Source organism: Micropterus salmoides, unplaced genomic scaffold, assembly GCF_014851395.1.
Source record: "Micropterus salmoides isolate LMB-PRFRI ecotype aquatic unplaced genomic scaffold, ASM1485139v1 Ms_hic_scaffold_1, whole genome shotgun sequence".
NCBI classification, from domain to species: domain Eukaryota; kingdom Metazoa; phylum Chordata; class Actinopteri; order Centrarchiformes; family Centrarchidae; genus Micropterus; species Micropterus salmoides.
In genome coordinates, this window is record NW_024040040.1 from 23,993,240 (window position 1) to 24,018,260 (window position 25,021).

The 25,021-nt window shown below is 42.8% G+C and overlaps 1 protein-coding gene across 1 annotated transcript in view; it reads right to left on the reverse strand.

The window, feature by feature from the left end:
* The window catches only part of LOC119905689 (complement C1q-like protein 3), a 37,527-nt gene extending 15,456 nt beyond the window's left edge, over window positions 1-22,071 (reverse strand). The window contains exon 1 of the mRNA XM_038722958.1: window positions 21,021-22,071. Coding sequence (XP_038578886.1) covers window positions 21,021-21,611 — 591 coding nt within the window. The 5' untranslated portion in view covers window positions 21,612-22,071. The remainder of the gene's footprint in view (window positions 1-21,020) is intronic.
* Between the last annotated feature and the right edge of the window lie 2,950 nt (window positions 22,072-25,021).

The following is a 25,021-nucleotide window of genomic DNA, read 5'->3' on the forward strand; positions in this document are numbered from 1 at the left end:
ACTAACAGTCTAACCCTGTAGTACAGGTATTATGTACTTTTAAACTAGACTGTAGGCCTATTGGGTAATGTCTGTGTCTTGTACAGATTCACTTTTGTGGAGCAAACATCCAAGACTTTCACTCACCTTTAACTTTTGTACAGTTAAGTGACCAATACAAGTTATTTGATTTGATCATTTTTGGCCCTTTTCCTGCCCTTCCCTTCCAGATCTGCGGAATTCGATAAAGGTTTCATCCATTTAGTAATAGTATGCTAGGCTGTCTGTGAGCTGTGACTTTGTATCCGCGCTGTGACATCTTTCAAAGCACACAAGCACCGTCAACACCTGTCACAGCGGCTAACGTTAAACCATATTTTTACAGTCTATGGGCCACACAGCAACCACAGTGATCGTTATTGGCCTCCATGCTGCCTTGTGCTGTTTACTAACCCTGCGGTGTGGCCATGACGTTAAATGTCAGAAAAAATGTCTCACAGCAGTCATGATTTCCTAGCAGTGTGAAAAAAGTGGGTCTACTATTTTTAGCATGGTGTCTGCATTAAAAAAAAACCCTGCATGTACCAACGTACCGTTACTCATGCATGTCAGCAAATAACAGTTAGCCTAATATAACGTTAGCTAGTTGCTAAAGTTTGTGTCTTACCTGCTGCACACTCCGCTGCTTTCTCGTCAGACCAGATAGCGTTCCTTTCACTGTGGACTTTGTGTGTGAAGCCACATGGCCAGAAATATTAAAAGGCTTTTAGTTATGACATTATACATTATAGTCCTCCCTCCAGCCCTGTTCACTTGGACTGCTTGGTTTCATTGCAGTGTGCTGGCAGTCAGAGCTCCCCCTACAGTCCATAGACTGTGTCTGCGCCTCAGCCGTTTCAATCCCTCCCTCCATCCTTTGGGCCACAACTCCTCGTTTGCATACACTCCTCAATCCTAAATCCCAAATGCCCAATCCTCAATACCTAAATGCCCTATTCTAAATACCAAATGCCCAAATGTCCAATCCTAAATGCCCAATCCTAAATACCAAATGCATTTTCCATTTAGACTTTTAGTTTTAATCTGACCCAATAATCCCTCCATAAGAGGGAAGCCAGGCTTCCCCTGTTTTTTTTTCAGGCTCTAATTATAATTTTAATAAAAACACAATGTTTAAAGTTTTGATAAATGTTGTTGCTGTCATCTTTTCCCCATTTTTCAATGAGTGAAACAACGCCACTCTAAATGCTATGCGACTCCATGTGGAGGCCAAGCAGAGTTGGCGTCCCTTTGTGAAAAAAAATGAAATGATTAACCTATCAGATGAGGCCACTGTCATGCCACTGCCAAACTTTGATTAGTCAGGATGATGCCAAGGGTTGAGTTTTTAGTAATAAATAGATTTACTAAACTACCACTGCAGCAGCAATTTAAGATTAAATCTGATGGAAGACCAACGCCAAAACTGGAGGGTTTCAAACGTTCAATGAGGAAAACTATGTCCGTTCTGAGTGGCTAGCTGGTAGCTCCAAACTTCAGTGCCTGTTTTGCTGGTCATGTCTTCTTTTTGACAAAGATTTGTGTTCACTGAACAACCCTTGAGTCACTACAGGTGTATGAGCCATTTTCATTCTGTATTCTTTTATGTAATTCTTGTCTTGTGCCACTAGGGGGCTGTATGTGCTTTGCAGTTCAGCTGATCTCGAGTCATGGAGGTGTGGGTTATTTACGTAGAGGAAACCCAGACACAGGTGTTGCTGATTTGGGAAGCAAACAGTTTTTGACTGTTTGTGTCTAGCCTGGGGGTGAGCAAGGCACGATGGTGTTGGTTACATGTATTACGAGCAAAGATAATGCCACTGTATGAGATATGGAGGAAAATAAACTTGCTAGTTAATAGTAACATTACCGAAGTCCCCGTATGATATTTAAGACGCTGCACGGGCACACGTCTAAACTTAATCCGCTGTATTAGCAACCAGTTACTAGACTATGTTAGGATTTAGTCAGTACACTTAAGGTCAAAAACTGCTTCAATTTGGATAATCGTTCATCGTGAGGACGCGGACCTGTTATATTGTGGATTTAACGGTGTTTGTTTGGAAAATCCGAGATGTGAGGTGGGCAAATGTTTGGAGTTGCCGATTGTTGAAAGGAGCTGTACCGGGGAGAGTTAAAGGGTCTCCGGAATATCAGCATCATCACGTCGGGATACCATTCATCAAGCCGGCCAACGCTCTATTGGGGTACGTGGTGATCAGCGCTGATATTATGAATGGCCATGGTAAAATTGTGTGCACACATTCACGTAAAACCAACTTCTTGGTAACAGACGAGTTTAGACGAGGTGTTGCGCAACACAAACTATTTTTTGCGGGACTATGGATTAATAAGACAATTCGTTTTGTGTGGTCATTATGGCCGAAAAGGAAAAAGGCCAGCTTGGCCCTGAGACTGAACTTTGTGTGAGCCAAGGGGTACAATCTGTAACTGAAAAACGTGTGGTTAAATTAACACCCAAAGCTTTGTTGGAAAAAATAAGTACTTTAGAAAAGGAAAGAAAGTCTAAATTTAGTAAACTGTTGAACGTGAAAAATTCTATTACTAAATTGATGAGCGATAAAGAGCATATAAGTGAGGTTGAAAATGAATTTGACACGTTCAATAAGTTGTGTGATGAAATACAGCAGGTACATACATCTTTATTGGGTTTATTGCCTGCTGAGGAGGCAAACAAACATGAAATATGGTACCAAGCTAAAATTTTGAGTTTCAATGAGTTTTTTTATGGGTACAAATCAATGGTTGTATGACACTAAAGCTTGTTCAGTTGCTAAAATGGATGATGATTTGACAGTTCAAGTTGAAACTCAAACTGTTGACGTCAATGCTGAAAATGGAAATGAGATTGATGCCAGCAAACCAAAAGGAACTGCTGGTGGAAAGGATGAGGAAGAGGAGGATCAGATTCAACCTCAGGACAGCATTTCAAACGTGCAGTCAAGGCACCGTGGCTCAAGTAGCGGATCCTCTAGTAGTAGATCCTCCACTTCTTCAGCCAGACGCATGGTGAGGGCGGAACAGGCCGCGCTCTTGGCTCGAGCTGCTGCCTTAAAGGATAAGCATGAATTGGAGGAGCAGGAGCTCATTTTGAGGAGAAAGAAGGAGCAGCTTGAGCTGGACATTGAGATAGCCGCCACTTCTGCTAAACTATCAGTGCTACAGGTTGGTAGCAGCGTCCATTCAAGGCAATCTGATGGAATGACTTCCTATATTAGGAAAGGGGCTAGACCTAAGCTCCCGCCCACCGCTCTCAATCTACAGGCCTCAGTATTTGTACCTCTGACCTCACAGCGACCTGCATCTCTACCACCTCAAAGCAATGTTTCACCATTCGTTCTTCGTTCGTCCAAGTCTTCTATCTGGCCAAAGCCAACTGTCAATCAAAGCTTTCAACCCCTGCAAGGCCAACATCAGACAGCAGGTCTGTATAATTTGCTGCAACAACAGAACGACATAACGGCTCTTCTTGTTAAAATGCAAACTTTACAACTGCTTCCACGCCGAGAAATTCCAATTTATGATGGAGATCCTTTAAGGTTCAATACATTTATGAAGGCATTTGAATACTGCGTGGAGGCAAAGACCAGCTGTAAAGGAGACTGTTTATATTATCTTGAGCAATTTACTAGGGGGCAGCCAAGGGATATTGTGCGCAGCTGCCTTCATATGACTGCAGATGAAGGATTCGCTGTTGCTAAAAAATTGCTTAAGGAGCACTTTGGAAATGAGTTTAAGATAACAGAAGCTTATATGGAGAAGGTTATGGGATGGCCAAGTGTCAAAGCTGAGGACCCTAAAGCGCTTAAAGCTTATGGACTCTTCCTTCGTGAGTGTTCCAGTGCTATGATCTTCAGTACTTGGAGGAACTTAACATGCCAGCAAACATAAAGATTCTGAGTCAAAGGCTTCCGTATAAACTCAGAGACAAGTGGAGAACAAGGGCATGTGAGATACTGGAGAAAACTGGGCGAAGAGCACGATTCTCAGACATTGTGGAGTTCATCGAGCGCCAGGTTAGAATCACTTCAGATCCAGTCTTTGGCAACATACAGGATACTTTACCTGTTATCAAGGGAGCTATAAAAGCAAACAAGTTCCAGGTAAAACCTCTGTTGGGAAGAAACAGCTTTGCAACACAGGTAGTCATTGAGGATGGATACAGCAAACCAGATAGTAACAAGAAGGAAAAGGCTCAGAAAGAAGTGACATCCTTTACCAAGAATGATTCTATTTCCTGCCTGTATTGTGCTGCTGGTAATCATGTTTTGGAAAAATGTTTTAAACTGGGAAAAAAGACACACAGAGAGAAACTGGACTATCTAAAGGAGAAAGGATTGTGTTTCAGTTGCTTGTGCACAGGACACTTGAGTAAGAATTGTGATAGGCGTATCATTTGCAATAAGTGCAATCGAACGCACCCCAGTGTTTTGCACATAGGAGAGAAGGAAAGGATTACTCAAAAGGATCAGAAGAATGGTGAGCACAAAATTGCTGAGCAGTCAAATACTTCCGACAGCTGTACAACATCCTCCGCTTGTTGTCTTACAGGGGCTGGCCACTGCAATGGAATTCTTTCCATCTTGCCTGTTAAAGTGAAGTGTTTAAAGGGAAACAAGGTTATTGAAACCTATGCTTTTCTGGACCCAGGGAGTACAGGAACTTTCTGCACCAGGAAGCTCCTTGACAGGTTAAACATGGAAGGGCGTAAATGCAAGATTCATATCCGCACTTTGGGCCATCATAACGCAGTAGATAGCTCCGTTGTGGATGGTCTGGAAATTTCAGGAGTTTCTGGTGAGTGCTACTATCCACTTTCCAAAGTGTGTACCCTGAAAGGGATGCCTGTTTCTACAGCCAATATAATCAGCGAAAGGGAGCTGAGAAAATGGCCTTATTTAAAGGAGGTAAAGATTCCTCATATAAATGCTGATGTTGACCTATTAATTGGCACAAACGCCTCCAAGTTGATGGAGCCTTGGGAGGTGATTAACAGTCGTGAAGGTGAAGGACCCTATGCAATCAGAACCCTATTGGGATGGGTAATAAATGGTCCGTTACAAGGAAGTAGCGACTGTGGAAGTGACCACTCTTTAGTTCATGCCAACAGAATTGCCCTTGATAGAATTGAAGAACTGTTAACCAGCCAGTACAACTATGACTTCAATGAGCAAGCTTCTGCAGAACAGGAAGAAATGTCAAGGGAAGAAAGGAAGTTTGTGGAGATAATGGAAAGCTCTGCTCAGTTTAAAAACGGCCATTACACGTTTCAAATGCCTTTCAAAGGGAAAGATGTTTCAATGCCGAACAACTTTGGTGTTGCCATGCAACGTGTTCATGGTTTAAAAAGGAGACTTCAGAAAGACGCAAGCTTTCATGAAGAGTACAACAACTTTCTTGCTGATGTTATTAGCAATGGCTATGCTGAAGAAGTGCCGCAGCATCAGTTGGAAACGCCACCAGGGAAGGTGTGGTATATCCCACACCACGGTGTGTATCATCCACGGAAAAGAAAGCTACGAGTGGTGTTTGACTGTGGAGCAGAGTACAAAGGGACCTCGCTCAACAGTCAGCTCTTACAAGGACCAAACCTCACCAACTCGTTAGTTGGAGTTCTTATGAGGTTTAGACAGGAACAGGTGGCCGTAATGGCGGACATAAAGGCTATGTTCCACCAGGTTAAGGTGGCAGAGAAACACCGGGACTACTTAAGATTCTTATGGTGGCCTCATGGTAACCTGGAACAAGGTCTTGTAGAGCATCGCATGACTGTTAATTTATTTGGAGCGGTTTCATCATCTAGTGTTGCCTGCTTTGCTCTTAGAAAAACCGCGGAAGATAATCAGGCCAACTTTCCAACAGAAGTAATTGAAACGATCAATCGAAACTTCTATATGGATGATCTATTAAAGAGTCTGCCCTCTGAACAGGATGCAGTCACCATGGTTAAGAACCTTATAACCCTTTGCGACAGAGGAGGGTTTACCCTCACTAAATGGATTAGTAATAGTCGAGAAGTGCTTCAAGGCCTACCAGAGGATCTTAAGTCTAAGAACCTGCATGAACTTGATCTGGATAGGGATAAGCTGCCATTGGACAGAGCTTTGGGTTTGCAGTGGTGTATCGAGACGGATACTTTTAAATTCAAGCTGAAAGTCAAGCAGAAGCCAGCAACCAAGCGAGGCATGCTATCCATCATTGGTTCCGTCTACGATCCATTGGGGTTTCTGGCACCTCTAATACTCCCGGCCAAGCTGCTGTTGCATGGGTTATGCAGGGCAAAGTGTGACTGGGATGATCCAATACCTCCAGCTTTCCAGCAGAAGTGGAATAAATGGCTGATAGATCTTGAGAAAGTGGCATATTTCCGGATCCACCGATGTGTGAAGCCTGCAGGATTTGGGAGGATTGTCAGCGCCCAGTTGCATCACTTCGCTGACGCGATCGAGAGTGGCTATGGTACGGCTACTTACCTGAGGATGCAGAACATGGATGAGAGGGTTCATGTTACATTCTTATTTGGCAAATCCCGAGTGGCCCCCTTGAAGACTATCACCATTCCCCGTCTAGAGCTTACCGCTGCCGTTGTTGCAGTACGAGTGGACAAGATGCTTCGAGCGGAGCTTCAGTTTCCACTAAAGAAGACCTGCTTTTGGACCGACAGCACATCAGTTCTTAAGTATATAAAGAATGTGGATCGAAGATTTCAAACCTTTGTAGCAAATAGAGTAACCACCATCAGGGTGAACTCGGAAATTGAGCAGTGGAGATACTTTCCCACATCCCTGAACCCTGCTGACTACGCTTCACGTGGATTGAAGGCAGAAGATCTTGTGAAGCAAAGATGGATACAAGGCCCGGAATTTCTACAGCAACCTGAAGAAAAGTGGCCAACATTTCCAGTAGATACAAGTGTTACTGCAGAAGACACAGAAGTAAAAAAAAGTCTGACGGTCAATGCAATACTTGTCGACACCAATGCTACATCGCAATTGATGACCCATTTCTCTGATTGGCAAAAATTGAAAGTTGCAGTGGCGTGGCTCATTAAGCTGAAAGGAACTCTGCTCAAACTGAAAGAAAAAAGAAAAAAGTTGGAGCATGCAAACATCAATGCTATTGCAACAGCAAGGTTGGATGTGCAAAAAGAGATGCAAGCTTTCTCAAAATTGCTTGGGAATCAGAAGGTGACACTGGAAGATCTCTTGGAGGCCGAGATCTCCATAATCGCTTTTTGCCAGCAAGAGAGATTTCCCATTGAGTTTGCTGCACTAACCTCTGGCAAGTCACAAGTGCCAAGAAGTAGCAGCCTCCTCAAATTGGATCCGGTTCTAGAAGGAGGACTTCTACGAGTTGGGGGACGGCTGAAAAGGTCAGCAATCCCTGAGGACATTAAACACCCCCTCATTCTGTCAAAGGACCAACATATCACTGATCTTATCCTCCGTCATGTCCATTTACAGCTTGGACATGGAGGTAGAAATCATGTTCTTTCTGTTACAAGAAGAAAATATTGGATCACAAATGGACCTACTGCAGTGAGGAAGATTATATCAAGATGCCTCATTTGCAAGCTCTATAGTGGAAAACCTGGTGAGCAAAAAATGGCAGACCTGCCAGAAGAGAGAGTGATTCCTGATCTACCGCCGTTCACTAACGTTGGCGTAGATTATTTTGGGCCAGTTGATGTAAAAAGGGGGCGTAGCATCGTGAAAAGATATGGAGTAGTATTCACTTGCATGACAAGCAGGGCTGTGCACCTGGAAGTGGCCTATTCTCTTGACACAGACTCATGCATCAACGCGTTGCGAAGGTTCATCTGTCGAAGAGGACAAGTCTCGCACTTGAGATCTGACAATGGCACCAACTTTGTGGGTGCAGAAAGGGAGTTGCGAGAAGCCTTAGCCCCTTTGAATCATGACCGCATTGAAAGAGCCTTGTCCAAAAGGGGAGTCAAGTGGAGCTTTAATCCTCCAGCTGGGTCACATCATGGTGGTGCATGGGAGCGCATGATACGGATGATCAGGAAGATCTTGTGCTCTGTGCTCCATCAGCAAAACTTGGATGATGAAGGGTTCCATACCGTGCTCTGTGAGGCTGAAGCTATGCTTAATGATCGCCCCATCACAAGACTGTCAGAGGATCCCAACGATCTTGAGGCATTGACGCCTAACCATCTGTTACTCCTCAAAGGAAAACCAGTTCTTCCACCTGGATTGTTCAATAAAAGGGATGTTTACGCAAGGAGAAGGTGGAAACAAACCCAGTACATTTCGGATCTGTTTTGGAAGAGGTGGATCCGTGAGTACTTACCACTTTTACAGGAGCGTCAAAAATGGAACCAGGAGAAGAGGAGTTTTGTTCCTGGAGACCTGGTCATGGTGGCGGACTCTACAGCACCACGTGGGTCATGGATGCTAGGAAGAGTCCTGGAAACCTTCCCTGATAAAAGAGGTCTGGTACGTGTGGTTCGTTTGAAGACCAAGACAAACATCATTGAACGACCCATAACTAAAATATGCTTGCTTAATGAAGCTAAAGAGTAATTGGTTCCCTTGGGCCATATTTCTGGTATTTATGGCTCTTTTGAATTTGGTGTAATTGCTCTGGCAGACGCAATTAGGGGCTGGAGTGTATGAGCCATTTTCATTCTGTATTCTTTTATGTAATTCTTGTCTTGTGCCACTAGGGGGCTGTATGTGCTTTGCAGTTCAGCTGATCTCGAGTCATGGAGGTGTGGGTTATTTACGTAGAGGAAACCCAGACACAGGTGTTGCTGATTTGGGAAGCAAACAGTTTTTGACTGTGCTAGTGTCTAGCCTGGGGGTGAGCAAGGCACGATGGTGTTGGTTACATGTATTACGAGCAAAGATAATGCCACTGTATGAGATATGGAGGAAAATAAACTTGCTAGTTAATAGTAACATTACCGAAGTCCCCGTATGATATTTAAGACGCTGCACGGGCACACGTCTAAACTTAATCCGCTGTATTAGCAACCAGTTACTAGACTATGTTAGGATTTAGTCAGTACAACAGGATTCACCAACCTTGCCAACCTGTCTCGAGCTGATTGAGAAGCATGGTAAATCAGCATTCAGCATCAGCAAATAAAGCATTTGCGGAGCTTGACACTACACTTGTGGAGCAACTTGGTATCATCAACAGTCTTCAGCGGTACAACAAACACCATACAGAATAACATTATTGAAAGCATAGCTTGTGTAATACAGGATAAGACTGATAAAGAAATAAACGTGTGTCCTTTCATTGCAGTCGAAGTGCATGACACATTTTTCCAACTCACGGTCATCATCAGATATGTTAATGGAAAAGGCAGTGTGTGTGAATGTTTTCTGGGCTTTTTTGGAATTATCTCAGACAACATTGGTTGTGGTGAGAGCCATCAAGAATTACAGTCCTACAATCAAGCTAATTTGTCAGAATGGAGTGCAAGCTATAGTGAACTCTCACAGCTCCAATGCAGTAAATTTGGTTTTAGCACAAGGCATAAAAATAACATCCAAGCAGTTAAACTGTTTTTTGACTATCGGGATGACGTTCATAGGTTATATATGCTAGTTGGGGTGAAAGATAGAGATAGACTTATTTATTAACTTATCTGCCAAGTTGCAAAATGCTGATCTGAACAAATCAATAAAATGTTCAGTGACCATGTATTTCATTTTCATGTTCCTACAATATCTGCTTGTAGCAGCTAAAGTATTACATACTTTCATGGTTCAGTCAACTGAACTGCACAGGGGTCTCAGGATCTGTAGTACTTCCTACACCAAAAAAACAAACATTATTCATAAAGATAATTCAGGCAGCAATAAAGTTTTCCTAAAATAGTGTTAGATCCCGATCTACCCCTGTTCAGGAGGTACTGGACCAGCTCTCCGTCTTAAAGGGTCCGATCCTCTAGGCCTATGGGTATTACCCAATTAGGTATAACTGAGGACTGTTTAAGCTGGTGTCGAAGAGATTCGCCTAGCTTCTAACTGTCTTCTTCCGAACGTCCACCCTGCTTTCTCTGCAATGGCACCTGACTGAATAGCCCTAGAGCCAAATACCACCCCAGCCACGCCCGTTAACGACAGCTCTCTTCTCATTGATCAGTGCACTTGGTATAGTTGCTAGGATTGTGTTTAGTGGCCAGGAAAATAGGCCCCAAGGATAAGTTAATCCCGTTGGCTAGAGCAACCTATAAGAACCTTAAAGATGTTAACACACTTTATCTAATTAATTACTGCCTTAGTGAAGAAATAAATTCAATGTCTACTACTTGTACTTTAAATGCAGTGATTATATATTTTATTGCAAAATTAAGCAAGGGCAAGCATACACCTTAAAACTGATTAAAACCTAAATAAACTGATAAAATCTCTAAAATTCAAAACCTGATTGTGATAGCTGAGCTTGAGTATTTTGATGTCTTCTTTTTGGAGAGTAAGGAAGGGGAAGGATTGGTCCTGGCCAAGGAGTTCTTTCCCTCTTCTGCTGGGCTGATGACTCTGGTGGAAACTTGAGGATTTGTCCAAAGCCCTCAAATTGTCTTCCAAAGGCTTCAGTCTTCGTTGCAGTTGGGTGAGAGATAATCTTCAGAGTCCAATGATTCTTCAGTTGGTTTGGATGTTGTGGTTACCCTCTGTGGCGCGATCTGTTGAAGTCCCCTGAAGAAATCTCCGAAGTATTCTCTAGTTGTTTGCTGCTCAAAATCCCCGTCTCTTGTCTTGGGCTCTTGCTTTTGGTGCAGTGATGGTCTTGATCCGAGTCCAATGCCCTGAGGTCTGCCGAGGAATAACCCCGATCTCTCTCTGACTCCTCTTTATATATCCTACTCCGTAGCTGAGTTTCTTTGTCAAATCAGCCACCACAATCTTTCTGTCTATGTGACTACTGTCACATAGCTTGTTCATTCTTTGATTCAGTTGGGCCAGAGATGTTCTTGTTTGGCATTTCCTTTCCCCTTGCTGACCCTTCTCTCCCAATGACTCATAGTCATAAGACCATTACACCCATCTCAGTCTTTCACAGTCAATTCAACATGTCTCAACATGTTCCTTCATTTTTCTTACATTTTCCTTATTCTTTCCACACACACATTTTAATCAATACTATTAAAATCATGATCTCCTTCATTTTATTTTGTAGTTAATCATATTCTTTTCATTTCTTAGTTGATTACCATATGGTTGTTACATCAATACATTACACATGGTACTTCTACACAATCAGTTGGAAAGTACCTGAAACTCTTTTGGTTATTATACTCATTTCTGTTATTCAGTTGGAAAGTACCTTACAGTCCCTATTATAGAGCGCTGGGATCTCAACCTATTTGACAATAGCGAACAGAATTTTTAGGAGATGCTGTTGGTTATTTACATCTGATCGACAACCTAAGTCATGGTCACCTGAAATACTAGTCAGATAGGGCTAAATGCTTGTTGTCAGCCAAAGGCTTAGTCCTTGGGCTAACTATTAGCATAGCATAGCGCTATAGTATACTGATTCTCCTGCCTTATGTTTAGCTTGTGAAATCACTGACTGAGCTGCTGTTAACAGAATGGACTCCATTTTCTCCACATAATCTACTGATCTGCTCTCAAGACTCAAAGGCAACATTGTGATGCAGCACTAGCTTAGAATTAGCATAGTTATTAAAAATCCTCTTTTTTAAGGTAGTTTTTTTGTCTTTAATTGCCGGACACAGTGTAGAGAGAGACAGGAGACATGGGGAGACACCCACTTTCCTAAGATCAGTCCCAGCTGCCTTTACTTAAGAGGTGACATCTTTCAGTTCTGTCCAGAACAGAGGAGGTCAGATCTGACCTTAGCTGCATGTGTACACGTAACGTCACCTTACTGTAAGAACCCTGAGCTGAGCCTGAAGGGTCAAGTCTGTAAATAGATCAGGCTGTCCAGCTCAGGTGGGTCCCTTAGAAAGTGGTAAAGTGTGTCAAACAGTGTATTCTCGGAAATGCTGACAGGCAGGATTGCCGAAGCTAAGTCTGAGGTGTAGTGACCAAATTGGAAAACGTTGCAGTAATCACTTGAGCTCCTCTCCTCCCCTAAGATGAACCGGAGGAAGTAAATATTGAGATACGCTGGCAGTGGCAGTTAGGTGAACAGTAGTTCACTGTGTGTTGGTCATATGTGGGTTTTGATTTTAGCTCGTAATAAAGCCACTATAATGAAAACTCCCATTCCACAACACACCATTTAAAATAAAAATTTTGTCAAAGTTTAGATTCTGGTCCTGGGTAGGAAGGTTTACAAAACTGTCTACGCACAGTGCCTCTCTTTAAGGGGGCACATGTGTCATTCTGCTGCTGTGTGATAACTGTTGTTAAACACATCTTATCATGTGCTGACTACAATTACGAGCAGCTTCACAGTCCTTCTCTTCTCTGCTGTGCGAGTGATATGTCCACGCTCTGCCCATGTCTCTGGTCCACAGCTGGTTGGATGGTAAAGGTCTGAGCAGCTCTCTAAACTCTTTAACTCACTAAATTACTTTGTGGATGTAGGTGTAGAATTCTCACGTTGTATTTCTACGATATTGTTCATCGTATCTCCTCTGGACATGAAGCAGCTGCTGCGTGTGTGTTGGAGAAGGAACCTTTCCTCTGCTCATGTATGAAGGTATTTTTGTGTCTTTTTAATGAAATAAAAAAAATGTTTTGAGAGCATATTTATCGCACTGCAATCAAAAATCAAGTTTGTAATTGAAAATACAGGCCTTTTTTTGTGTCACAAAAAGTTTTAATTGCTAATATGTCCTCTTGATTTCAAGTCAAAACATTTTCTTTGCAAGTCAGAAAGTTTTGCGGTTTAAATCGTTTTGCAAGTGTAAAATGGTCAAAATAGGAGATTCTATTGGTGGATTTGACTGACCAATCATGGGTTTGGCTTGACCGCATGGCCACGCTCACAATCCCCTAGCACAGACGGCTCCGAGCAGCACTCCGCTCTACTGGAGACAGAGTTGTAACGTGTACAGGCTAGATGGACGTAAGTTTACGTTATGTTGCTCATTTCAATAGAGATGCTTCTAAATGTAGTATGGCATGATTTAATGATTATTTATATTTACCGTTGGCAAGGCCACGGAGTGCGTCGCTGTGTCCTTTTTTCGAATGATATGTATAACAGTTAGCTAACTTTAGCCATCTTAGCATGAAGCTTGACTGGCAGTGCATCAGACATGACTAGCTAGGCTAAGGTTAGCTACTCATGTTTAACACATTGTACATGATATCTAGCAAAACTAGTTTTCTGTGACTGTGGTAATTGAAGTTTATGGTTACACAGCATAAACTGGACTTTAGACCGCTGATAATACATTGAAAATATAGACTGTTATATGTTTATTTTTAATTACAAACTTGATTTTTGATTGCAGTGCGATAAATATGCTCTCAAAACATTTTTTTTTTGCTTGTATTAAAAAGACACAAAAATACCTTCATACTCATGCTCACGTTTTCCCATTTTTTCTGTATAAAATATTTTTCCTTGTTGTATATACTTTTGACTATGAAGAAATGTCATGCCTAAACAGCAGGCTTGGGGAGTAACGGAATACATGGAACGACGTTAGGTAAGTAGAGTACAGAAAAAAGGTACATGTATTCCATTAAAGTCACCAAAAAAAGATGTCAGATTACCAATACATTAATATAAAATGGGGATTATTAACATGATTATAATCTAAAAAAGCATTTTTTAATTAATTAATAATACATTTTAACAACCATGCACATGACCATTTGTTATCCTACAATACCACTTTTCAAATGACAGCAACTAACAAAAACACCTTCGCTGGGTGGAAATTTAGAAAGAATTTCATCTGTAATTCAGAAAACAGGAACACCACAACTGTGCAATGCAGTCTTTGCTGGCCAGCTGTAAACTCGACATCTAATTTAAAGAACACTTACAGCTAGGACCAACACGGCTACACAGAAATCCAGCAGGCAAAAGTTAGTTAGCTAACATTACCTAATCTAAAAGCTATCTTATTGATATTTAATTTCTCTTGTCTTTATTTGCATATTGATAATCATTATAATAATAATAATAATTAAAGCTGCAAGCAGCGTTGGGCGGGCCCTCGCACTTGTAAGCGCGTCCGCGTGTGAGCCGGCCGAGTTGCATATTCTGGAGCTCTGCCAGTGCGGCTGTGAATTTGCAACGCGGTTATGACGCCGCATGAAGGTGTTATATGTCACTTCCTGTGGCCCCTATGTGGAGCTACATAGCACTTGCCGCTATCAATATAAATCGGTATTGGCGTGTAGATGTCTGCGGGGTGGGAGAGTTATCAAGCACGTAAAGTTTGTTTCAGATGTGAGCATGTACACTGAACAATAATGTACCCAAACAATAAAATAAATTCCTTTTATATTTCCCTGCCTTGTTGTTTATGTGTACATACAGAGGAAGAATGTGAGAACAGCACACATTTCATCGTTACTGTGTGTTAGAGCATGGGAGAACAGTGGATACTTTTAATACAGCCCACACCCCTAATACTGTGTAACTATAACAAGTAGAGAACAGAAGAAAAAGATGTTCTTTCTTTACAACTGTCTGCATAGCTCATTCATATTGTGTAATGAATGAAAATAAATAGGCCTACTAGGCTCCTCTCTACTTTGACATTTAAGATTAGCTTGTTTGATCCACCTTCATACACACGTGACATTACTGTACAACTTGAGAAAGGTGAGTTGTTTTCTGCTCCAGCCTGCCTAAAAGAAAAGCGTTTTTGGGATTAAATGGACTTTATTAGCTGCTGCAGTGCAGGATGAACTCAGAATAGACCCATTTCTCGCCTTATTATTCTAAATCATGCAATGAAGAAGAAGAAATGCATAATAAATCCTGGGACAAAATCTGTCCACAAATACTTTACTGCATGTAGTCTAATGAACAAGACTTGTGTTATAGCTGACTTGGGCAGTGAAATGTTTAATTTTTTTAATTCATGTGGTCATAGTTGTCCACAACTCAAATCAGAATATAAGAAGAAATTTTTAATACCACCTCAAGAAGGCTTCCTATCAGAAAGGTAGGAAGGTATTTCAAATGTAACTGCAGTACTTAAATCTAAGTAATTTCCCGGACATTTTTGTGTTACTTTACTTTTAATAGACCCATGTAAGAGGTTTTATACTTCCTGTGAGTATAATCCAATCAATCTTATCTTCATACTGTATATCCGTTGTGTAATTTGATAAATTGTGTTGTATGTCGTGCTCGCATCTCAGAGAAGACTCTGACTGCAACATGCGTCTTTGTAAAGAGAGAAACGAACAGAAAAAGTCTCTAACTCTGCCTGTCAGCTCGCTCTGCTCCGTTAAAACTGAATTTACCATACAGAATTGAATACGAGTGCACTCCAGATTTAGCTGCAGCCAGCTGACCGTGTGCTTCTCCCTATACCGCAGTTCTGTGTCCATGCATGCAGCAAACTGATAGCAGTGTCTGTTGGAGCGTCTACATGAAAAGAGAAGGAGGACATTGCTGGTAGTATTGTCTTCAGAGTTGTTAAACACCTCAGTGCACTGAAGGAAGCCATCTGACTGTGTGAGGGGCAAGATCGTTGATGTCTGCAGGCAGAGTAGGAGCTCTCCTGTCTGACTGGTCCACCAATAGCAGAGAAGATGACCCCTTGAGTTATCAAGCACGTAAAGTTTGGTTCAGATGTGAGCATGTACACTGAAGTTACAACAACTTCCTGTGTCATGGCGAAGACTTGATCTTTGACGCCACGCCACGGACACGCCCATTGATGAAAACTCGCAAGTAGCACAACTTTTCATCTTCAATGCCTTTAGAAGGCACAGCACAAATTTGAGGTCGGTCGGACTAAATCCCTAGGAGGAGTTCGTTAAAGTACGAAGTGTGTAAATCATCCAAAATTTGACGTAAAATTCAAAATGGCCGACTTCCTGTTGATTTTAGGGCATCGCTCCAGGAGGCTTTTTTGTGCGTCTGGACAAGGTACACGTACCACAGAAAATTCGTGCACGTAGGTGAAACGTGCGGCGGGGGCTGCTTCGTTAAAAGTAACTTCCTTCTGCCAGCAGGTGGCGCTATGACTGTGGGTGAATGTCAGCATGTACATGTGTTCAAGGCGGGACTCACATCCTACATGTACAGTTTGGTGCAGATGTGAGCATGTACACTGAAGTTACGACAACTTCCTGTGTCATGGCGAAGACTTGATCTTTGACGCCACGCCACGGTCACGCCCATTGACGAAAACTTGCAAATAGCACAACTTTTCATCTTCAATGCCTTTTGAAGGCACAGCACAAATTTGAGGTCGGTCGGACTAAATCCCTAGGAGGAGTTCGTTAAAGTACGAAGTGTGTAAATCATCCAAAATTTGACGTAAAATTCAAAATGGCTGACTTCCTGTTGGGTTTAGGCTATGGCTCCAAGAGACTTTTTTGTGCGTCTGGACACGATACACGTACCACAGAAAATTCGTGCACGTAGGTGAAACGTGCGGCGGGGGCTGCTTCGTTAAAAGTCACTTCCTGTTGCCAGCAGGTGGCGCTAAGACTGTGGGTGAATGTCGGCATGTACATGTGTTCAGGGCGGGACTCTCATCCTACATGTACACTTTGGTCCAGATGTGAGCATGTACACTGAAGTTACAACAACTTCTGTGTCATGGCGAAGAGTTGATCTTTGACGCCACGCCACGGACACGCCCATTGACGAAAACTCGCAAATAGCACAACTTTTCATCTTCAATGCCTTTAGAAGGCACAGCACAAATTTGAAGTCAGTCGGACTAAATCCCTAGGAGGAGGAGTTAAAGTACGAAGTGTGTAAATCATCCAAAATTTGACGTAAAATTCAAAATGGCCGACTTCCTATTGGGTTTAGGCTATGGCTCCAAGAGACTTTTTTGTGCGTCTGGACAAGATACACGTACCACAGAAAATTCGTGCACGTAGGTGAAACGTGCAACGGGGGCTGCTTCGTTAAAGGTCACTTTCTGTTGCCAGCAGGTGGCGCTATGACTGTGGGTGAATGTCGGCATGTACATGTGTTCAGGGTGGGACTCTCATCCTAGATGTACAGTTTGGTCCAGATGTGAGCATGTACACTGAAGTTACAACAACTTCCTGTTTCATAGCGAATCATCAACGCCACGGACACGCCCATTGACGAAAACTCGCAAATAGCACAACTTTTCATCGTCAATGCCTTTAGAAGGCACAGCAGAAATTTGACGTCGATCCGACTAAATCCCTAGGAGGAGTTCGTTAAAGTACGAAGTGTGTAAATCATCCAAAAATGGCCGTAAAATTCAAAATGGCCGACTTCCTGTTGACTTTAGGCTATGGGTTCTTGAGGCTTTTTTGTGCGTCTTGATATGATACATGTCCCCAGAACATTTCGTAGATGTAGGTTGAACGTGAACGAGGGGCTAATTTTTTCCAATTTTCTAGGTGGCGCTAGCGAGTCATTTTGCAACGCCCATGTGCGAAACTTGTAGAATACGAAATTTTTCACCGGTTCTGACATGTTTGCAAATTTTGGTGAGTTTTCGAGTATGTTTAGGCCATGTCAGTTGGGCCTACTTTGCAGAAGAAAAAAAAAAAAGAAAAAAAAATACATAATCCGAGCAAATTCAATAGGGACCTCACACGGTCGTGCTCGGGCCCTAAAAAAAAAAAAAATATATATATATATAATCCGAGCAAATTCAATAGGGACCTCACACGGTCGTGCTCGGGCCCTAAAAATATAATCCGAGCAAATTCAATAGGGACCTCACACGGTCGTGCTCGGGCCCTAAAAATAAAAAAATAATCCGAGCAAATTCAATAGGGACCTCACACGGTCGTGCTCGGGCCCTAAAAAAAATAAAATAATCCGAGCAAATTCAATAGGGACCTCGCACGGTCGTGCTCGGGCCCTAAAAATATATATATAATCTTAGCAAATTCAATAGGGACCTCACACGGTCGTGCTCGGGCCCTAAAAAAATAATCCGAGCAAATTCAATAGGGACCTCGCACGGTCGTGCTCGGGCCCTAATAATCTTAGCAAATTCAATAGGGACCTCACACGGTCGTGCTCGGGCCCTAAATATATATATATAATCTGAGCAAATTCAATAGGGACCTCGCACGGTCGTGTTCGGGCCCTAAAAATATAATCTTAGCAAATTCAATAGGGACCTCACACGGTCGTGCTCGGGCCCTAATAATCTTAGCAAATTCAATAGGGACCTCACACGGTCGTGCTCGGGCCCTAAAAAAAAATATATATATATATATATCTTAGCAAATTCAATAGGGACCTCACACGGTCGTGCTCGGGCCCTAAAAAAAAAAAAAAAATCTTAGCAAATTCAATAGGGACCTCATACGGTCGTGCTCGGGCCCTAATAATATACATGCATTGAAACTAAAATTGCTTCAGAAAATAGCTTCCATTTAAAAACTTCTGTGACTGTTGCTACAGAATGAATTGAAATGTCCATGCAGTGAAAGGATGTTTCTCCATCTGAATCATCCTTTTGTACTTTTATAATTATAACAAGCCTTTTATGAATCAACATGTTTTAAGATTTGGATTTAAAATCCGGATCCGTACCGTGAAAGGACAGTGTGGTCAATCGCTGCAGGAGGCGAGGCACCAGTAAAATAACTGCAACCAGCTCGGGTGATCTAACAGACGGGATGTGGTCAGGTGAATGAAATAGGGTGAGCTCACATGTTAAGTGGTTTGAGTCTGAGTCATAGTGGAAGGCAGACTGTGGCTGGTGTGTGACAAGAGTCCTAATTGAAACATGTCCGTCAGCGCGTGCAGCTCTGCAGCTGTAATCCCGGAGCCACACGCTGAGCCAGGCTCTCAGCGGCCCCAGCATCTGACAGCAGCGGGATGTGCTCGATGGAGCAACGCTGCAGCAGGGGTCTGACCCAGATTACATCTACTGTTGACAGCACAGACAGGACAGGGATGGCACCAACAGCCTCAGGCTGGATTACTATTACTACTGTTATTAAGTAGATGTAGAAGTGAAAGCAGCCTACTCAGTAGGGGAGAGTGGGGTGAGTTGAGCCAGTTTTTACTTGAGATGTCTTTAAAGTGAGGACATGACAGTAATGTCTCCAACTAAAATATGTACATATATTTTAGGATGTGGTGCATCACTGGGAATGATCAATTTGGATCTAAAATAAACTGTTTTCAAAATATGGCGTTCCAAAAAAAAGTGGATTCTTGGCTCAACTTACCCCATGGGCAAGTCGGGGACATTATGTCATTTAATCGTGCAAACTCAAACGCCAGTTCACAACATTTAATTGCACTTAGATAGTTAAAAATTGCAGCTATGTCTCCTAGTTGTTTCATATCAATGTATTGCTTTGAAGTCATCCTGTTGATCGTCATGTCCGGTGCCACCTGATGTAAGGACTTCCCATTTGTGCACCTCTCCCACTACTCTGTCCAAATCTGCAAGAGGACTTAAAGCCTGTCTGTGTTCCATTCATAGAAGCATGACATGATAATTTCTGGTCTAAAATGCATAATGTCACATTATTTTGGTGATGCATAAGAATGCAATGTAAAATTACAGTAAATTAGCTGGTTCAACTTCCCCCCAGGTCTTTTGTCTCAAATTACCCCATCCCTGCCATTTTAACAAACTTGTGTCATCCAGCAGTTTAAGGGTAACGTCAGGGTAGCAGTATAGCCTCATACATAACTTCCCTCAGCATTAACACATGCGTAAGATTTTTTCAAACCTGACACAAGAAGTACAACTCCTTGAACATAAATAAAATCACTTGGAATGGCAAAAAATGTTTTTTGATCATAAATGTGCTTATCACTTATTCCATAGGCCCCTCTCCACCACAGGGTGAGTAAAATGGATTGTTCTTCAAAAATACGTGGTCACATGACCAATTTTGTCTATGGTTGCCAAGAAAAAAAGGGTGGACTGCACTTTTGAGGTACTTCCCCTTTCTGTTTGCTGTCTAACATGCAGCAGGAATGTTCTGGAAGTCTCTGGGGAACCCATTAAGATATGTACCTACATTACATTTATTCATTTAGCGGACGCTTTTATCCAAAGTGACTTAAAATTGCTATGTATGTCAGAAGTCGCACACCTCTGGAGAAACTAGGGGTTAAGCGTCCTACTCAGGAACACATTGGTGATGTCACAATGGGGAATTGAACCCAGGTCTCTCACGCCAAAGGCTTACCCACTGTACCATCACCACCCTATTTCCACTCATTGTGTATGTGTTTCAAATCTGACAATAACGCAGTTATTTTCACACCTCGGATAATATCCAGAAACTAGACCACAGTTCTGTCAGCTGATAACATGTTAGATACATATTCATTTCTTTGCTGCAGTCATCAAATGTGCGAATGAGCAAAGCAGGAGGCCGCAGGTTTCTTTGGGCAAGATACTGCGACTGTGTGAGTGTTTATTTCTGCCATTAGTGTGTAAATGTGACATGTAGAGAGAGGAGGACAGTTTCACCTGCTTAATAACGTACTGCTCTTTAAAATCAAAACGTTAATTAAGCTATATCTGAATATTTTGAGATCGTCATATTTATTTTACCTAAAATTCTGTTCACTGTGTTTATTGGGTGAGAAAGCGCTGCTGTGCTCCCAGAGGAATCCCCACTTTGGTTCTGAATTAAAGGCATTTGAAGGCAGCTGCAGAGAAACCACATAGGCTACAGGTTTACAGTGCAGGGGAACTTTAGATCAGAGAGCACAGACTTCTGTTCATCCACAAATCAAGTTAGCTTTAGTCTGTGGCCAGGCTGTAGGTCATCTTTATGCACTGACAAACCTACTGCAGATGGACAGACTGTGACACCGTCCCTGCTGTAGATCATATCAACACTCTGACAGGCTGATGGACTGATGATAATGTTTGCTCCTAGGTGCACACTTTGCGTTACCTGGTTGTTTTTGCACAGATCAGCCCACATGCTGGTACCATCCCCTCCGCGCATCAGGACGTGGTAGGTGAAGAAATAAATCCCGGGGATGGAGCAGGTGAACTTCCCGCTAGTCGGGTCGTAGTGGTTTCCTAGGTTGGTCACCACGTCGTCGAACTTGAGCACCTCGTAGCCCTCGTGTTGCTTTTTCAGCCCTGCGTAAAAGGCGATCTTGGGCACGGTGCTGTAGGTGGCCGCGCTTATTGCACCGGCAGCTGCGCTGGGTCCCGGAGGTCCTGGTAAACCGGGTCTGCCCGGTTCACCTTTCTCTCCAGGTGGCCCCGCCGGACCGTGCGGTCCCGGCTCACCGGGAGGTCCCCTCGGACCTGCCTTACCTGGGCGTCCTGGTTCCCCTTTCGGACCTTGGATAAAAGTTGGTAAAGACTGCACGAGGCTGTTGTCTCGGACCGTGTCCGCCGTGGCGGTGCTGGTCGGAGATTTGGTGCCGTACGGGTCGCACACCATCCTACAGGTGCCAAGCATCTCGTAGTGCGCCGCCGTCCCCGCTGAGTTGACCAGAACCGGGATAAGGATGACCAAAACCAGAACCATAATGACTCCCAGGACCCCCGCCGCCACCAGCCGCTTCCTGCCGACCAGCCGCGTCAGCGCAGGACGATCCTGTTGTCTGCTTTTGGGTGGAATTTTGCTGGCTGGAGAGGAACCCTTTAAAGAAAAGATGTAGCGGAGCTACACTTTGTTGACGATGTTAATGAACTTTGGAAAGCAGACCCCCTCCCCTCGACTCCCCGTCACTCTCCTCTCCGCACTTTTCCTGTTGATGTGCTGCTTCTTCAAGTCTCTCAAAGTTCAGCCCGTCGCTGTTCCGTGATTTCCAAAAGCATCTCTGACAGGCTCCCAAATCCAGACATAAGGTCCGGCCCTTCTATCATCCACAGGTCTTGAACCAAAGTAGCCTATGCGTAGCCCACAGCAGCTCAACACTTAAGGTGGATCAGGATCAGTTGGAGCGTCTGCCTCCACAGAGCCTCACAGATAAAAAAAAAAAAAAGGGCAGACACACAGTGGGGTGGGGTGTGGGGGTGTGTGGATGTGTGTGTGTGGGGGTGTGTGTATGTGTGTGTGTGTGTGTGTGGGGGGGGGTCTGAAGCCTTGCCGTCCAATAGAAACAGGGCAGCTTACTTAAATACTGGATCTGGATGGGTTAGATAACACTTTTAAGAATCTGATCGTTTATCAAACCCCCCCTCTCATCTGTGACGGTCTGTGAAGATATTACCTAGACTCAGATGGAAAGTTACCGAAAGCTGAAATGGCTGTTTCTCTGCTACAGTTCCCAGAAACTGACCTGGGTCCTGTCCAGTTCTGTAACATGATGGATGCTATAAATATGTAAGAAAGGGACTTGTTGTACTCGGGAGTCAATCTAGACGAAGACAGTTACTGAAATACATGCAGAGAAATCAGCCTCAGTTCATACTGTGTCTGAGGAAGCAGGAGGCTAAAAGGAAAAAGAAAGAAAAAGTGAACAAAGCAGATAAAAATACCTCTCACCCTTTATTTCATTTGCTTATGACTTCAGGGTGTGTTTCATATGAATCTTTCTCTCATTTTAAACATGACTTACAATTTAATTCAATGATATAGATTGAATTAACTTTATATTCATTTAATATTGAGACAGTAGAGGTTCAGTGATCAGAGCTCTCCTGTCTGCTGTGGGTTCTGTACAAGACCTGATAGGAAGGTTACTAGCAGTGGTGGAAGAAGTATTCAGATCCTTTACTTAAGTAAAAGTATTTATACCTCACTCTAAAAATACTCAGCTACAAGTAAAAGTAGTGCATTGAAAATATTACTTAATTAAAAGTATGAGAATAATCAGGAAAATTAAGTATTAAATATTAAGTATTAAGTATTAGTAATCTTCCATCTTCATCCGCTTATCTGGGGTCGGGTCGCAGGGGCAGCAGCTCCAGCAGGGGACCCCAAACTTCTTCAATCAATCTTCATCAAAATAGTTGCCAACTAAATTTCTGTCAATCAAATAATGTTCCAGCTGTACTTGTAGAAACTTTTGGGAAGTTTAATTTATAACAAAACAAATTCTTTCAACTATTAATTTGTTTTGTGTGTAAAAATCTTCCTTTGTAAAGTACTTAATTACTGTCCACCACCGGTAACAATATTGATACGGACAATTCAGCGGTGTCTTGACATCGTCAGGACATGTCCCTACCGTCCATATGAAACCTGCGAAAGTCATTTGTCTTCAGGAGACAGGGCAGGGACGGTGTATTGATGCCAGAAAAATCTAACTAAGCTCGTCTTCTCTGGCTTCATTAGGCCTCCAAACGTCCGCTTATCCAGAGTCCCTGAAAATGAGCTGTGAAGGTATCGGAAGATCATTGGATTGGCACTTCACTCAATATCAGCACGGTGAATGATGAATTACTGTTGAGGGTTTGGAGGTGAGGCAATGAATAATAAGAACAATAATAATCATAAACTTTATGTATAAAGCACAGACAAATGTTTCAAAGGGCTTCATAAGGCAATAAAGCAAGATGAAGGTAAAGCACTCAAAATAAACCATTAAAACCGAGGTAAAAATAAATATGTATATGCAAGTAATACACACACACAGGCACATATATGTCCACATCCCATCCAACACACACATCATACAGGGATAAAAGAAACCTTCTCTTTTTTTCCTTTTGAAATGTTACAGATGAACAGAGTAATTTCTTGGTTTGTGCTGAGATCTTTAGGACTAAAGGACTTCCGCAAAGGATACACCGATGTATCCTCGCTTATAGCTCCTCCAGCAAGCCTCCTCGATCCTCACTCCTCGATGTGCATTTTAAGAATTGAGATGTCCTTCAAGATGGCGTGCTGAGATCGATTTCCGGGTCACACGCTCGAGGATCGAGGCATCGAGGAGTCAAGGTGACAGAAATTTGGGAAATGAGAAAGGCCCTAGATGTCTCAGCAGATAACAACAAATCATGTAATTAGTGCTATTTATTATTAGATTTACTAATGTAACTGAATGTGTGGTATATTATAAAGAACTTACAGAACAGTATGTCACATTTGCAGGTGGAGGCTTTCTGCCACCTGAACTCCCATCACGCTGAGGAGGACCATCTGGAACTCAGCACTCAGGGAATTGAAGCCAGCTCTCATCCATCTGCAGTCAGACCTCACATGTCAAAACATCTGACCTTTGACACTGCAGAGAAGGTGGAGGGTAGATAAGCTGTCCGAGGACACGTCACTATCAAATCTATTGTGTTCATGGTGTGTGACACAAAGTCTAGACACACACTTGAACTCACGTCTGTCCGTTGGTACGTCTTAATTATTGTGATTTCTTTTCTATGCATCCGTTTTCATTTTACTTTATTCTTTCACTCAGTCTGGACCTGGGTGAACACGCCATCTCTACGCTGGCATTGGTCTTCTGATAGGGGCTGACTATTCACCAAAGCACATTTAAGAAGACATGGTTTTAGCAGCTGTTCATGAGGGTCAGGCGTTTTGAGACGTGGCAAGCCTGTCCAGCATCTAAACATCCAACAGCTGCTGCATCGCCATGCCTCAAATCTGGTGGTAAAGTGAAGGAGACATCTGTGTTATTACAGAATGGGTCTGTTGTTTCTGGCTTCCTGTTCAGCATTGACAACCTGTCCTCACAGTCGTTGTTACAACCTGTGTGATCATCAGACTGCTCTGGAGTTGGAGTGTTCCCACACCTCAGCAGTTAACTTGGTAAGAACAAAATGATGAGAGACTGTAAGACGAGACCTACGTTAATACTGACTTTTTCAAGCATCACGTTACATTTGTATCATCGCTGTAACGAGCCTCACACAGTCTTCAAATTCTGAAAATATAACTTCCAGAAAAATGACTAGGAGAACATGTGAATGTCAGACCAGATGTGTCATGAAGTAAAGCAGCAGATGTATCCTGTGCTGGATGGGGGCTTGCTT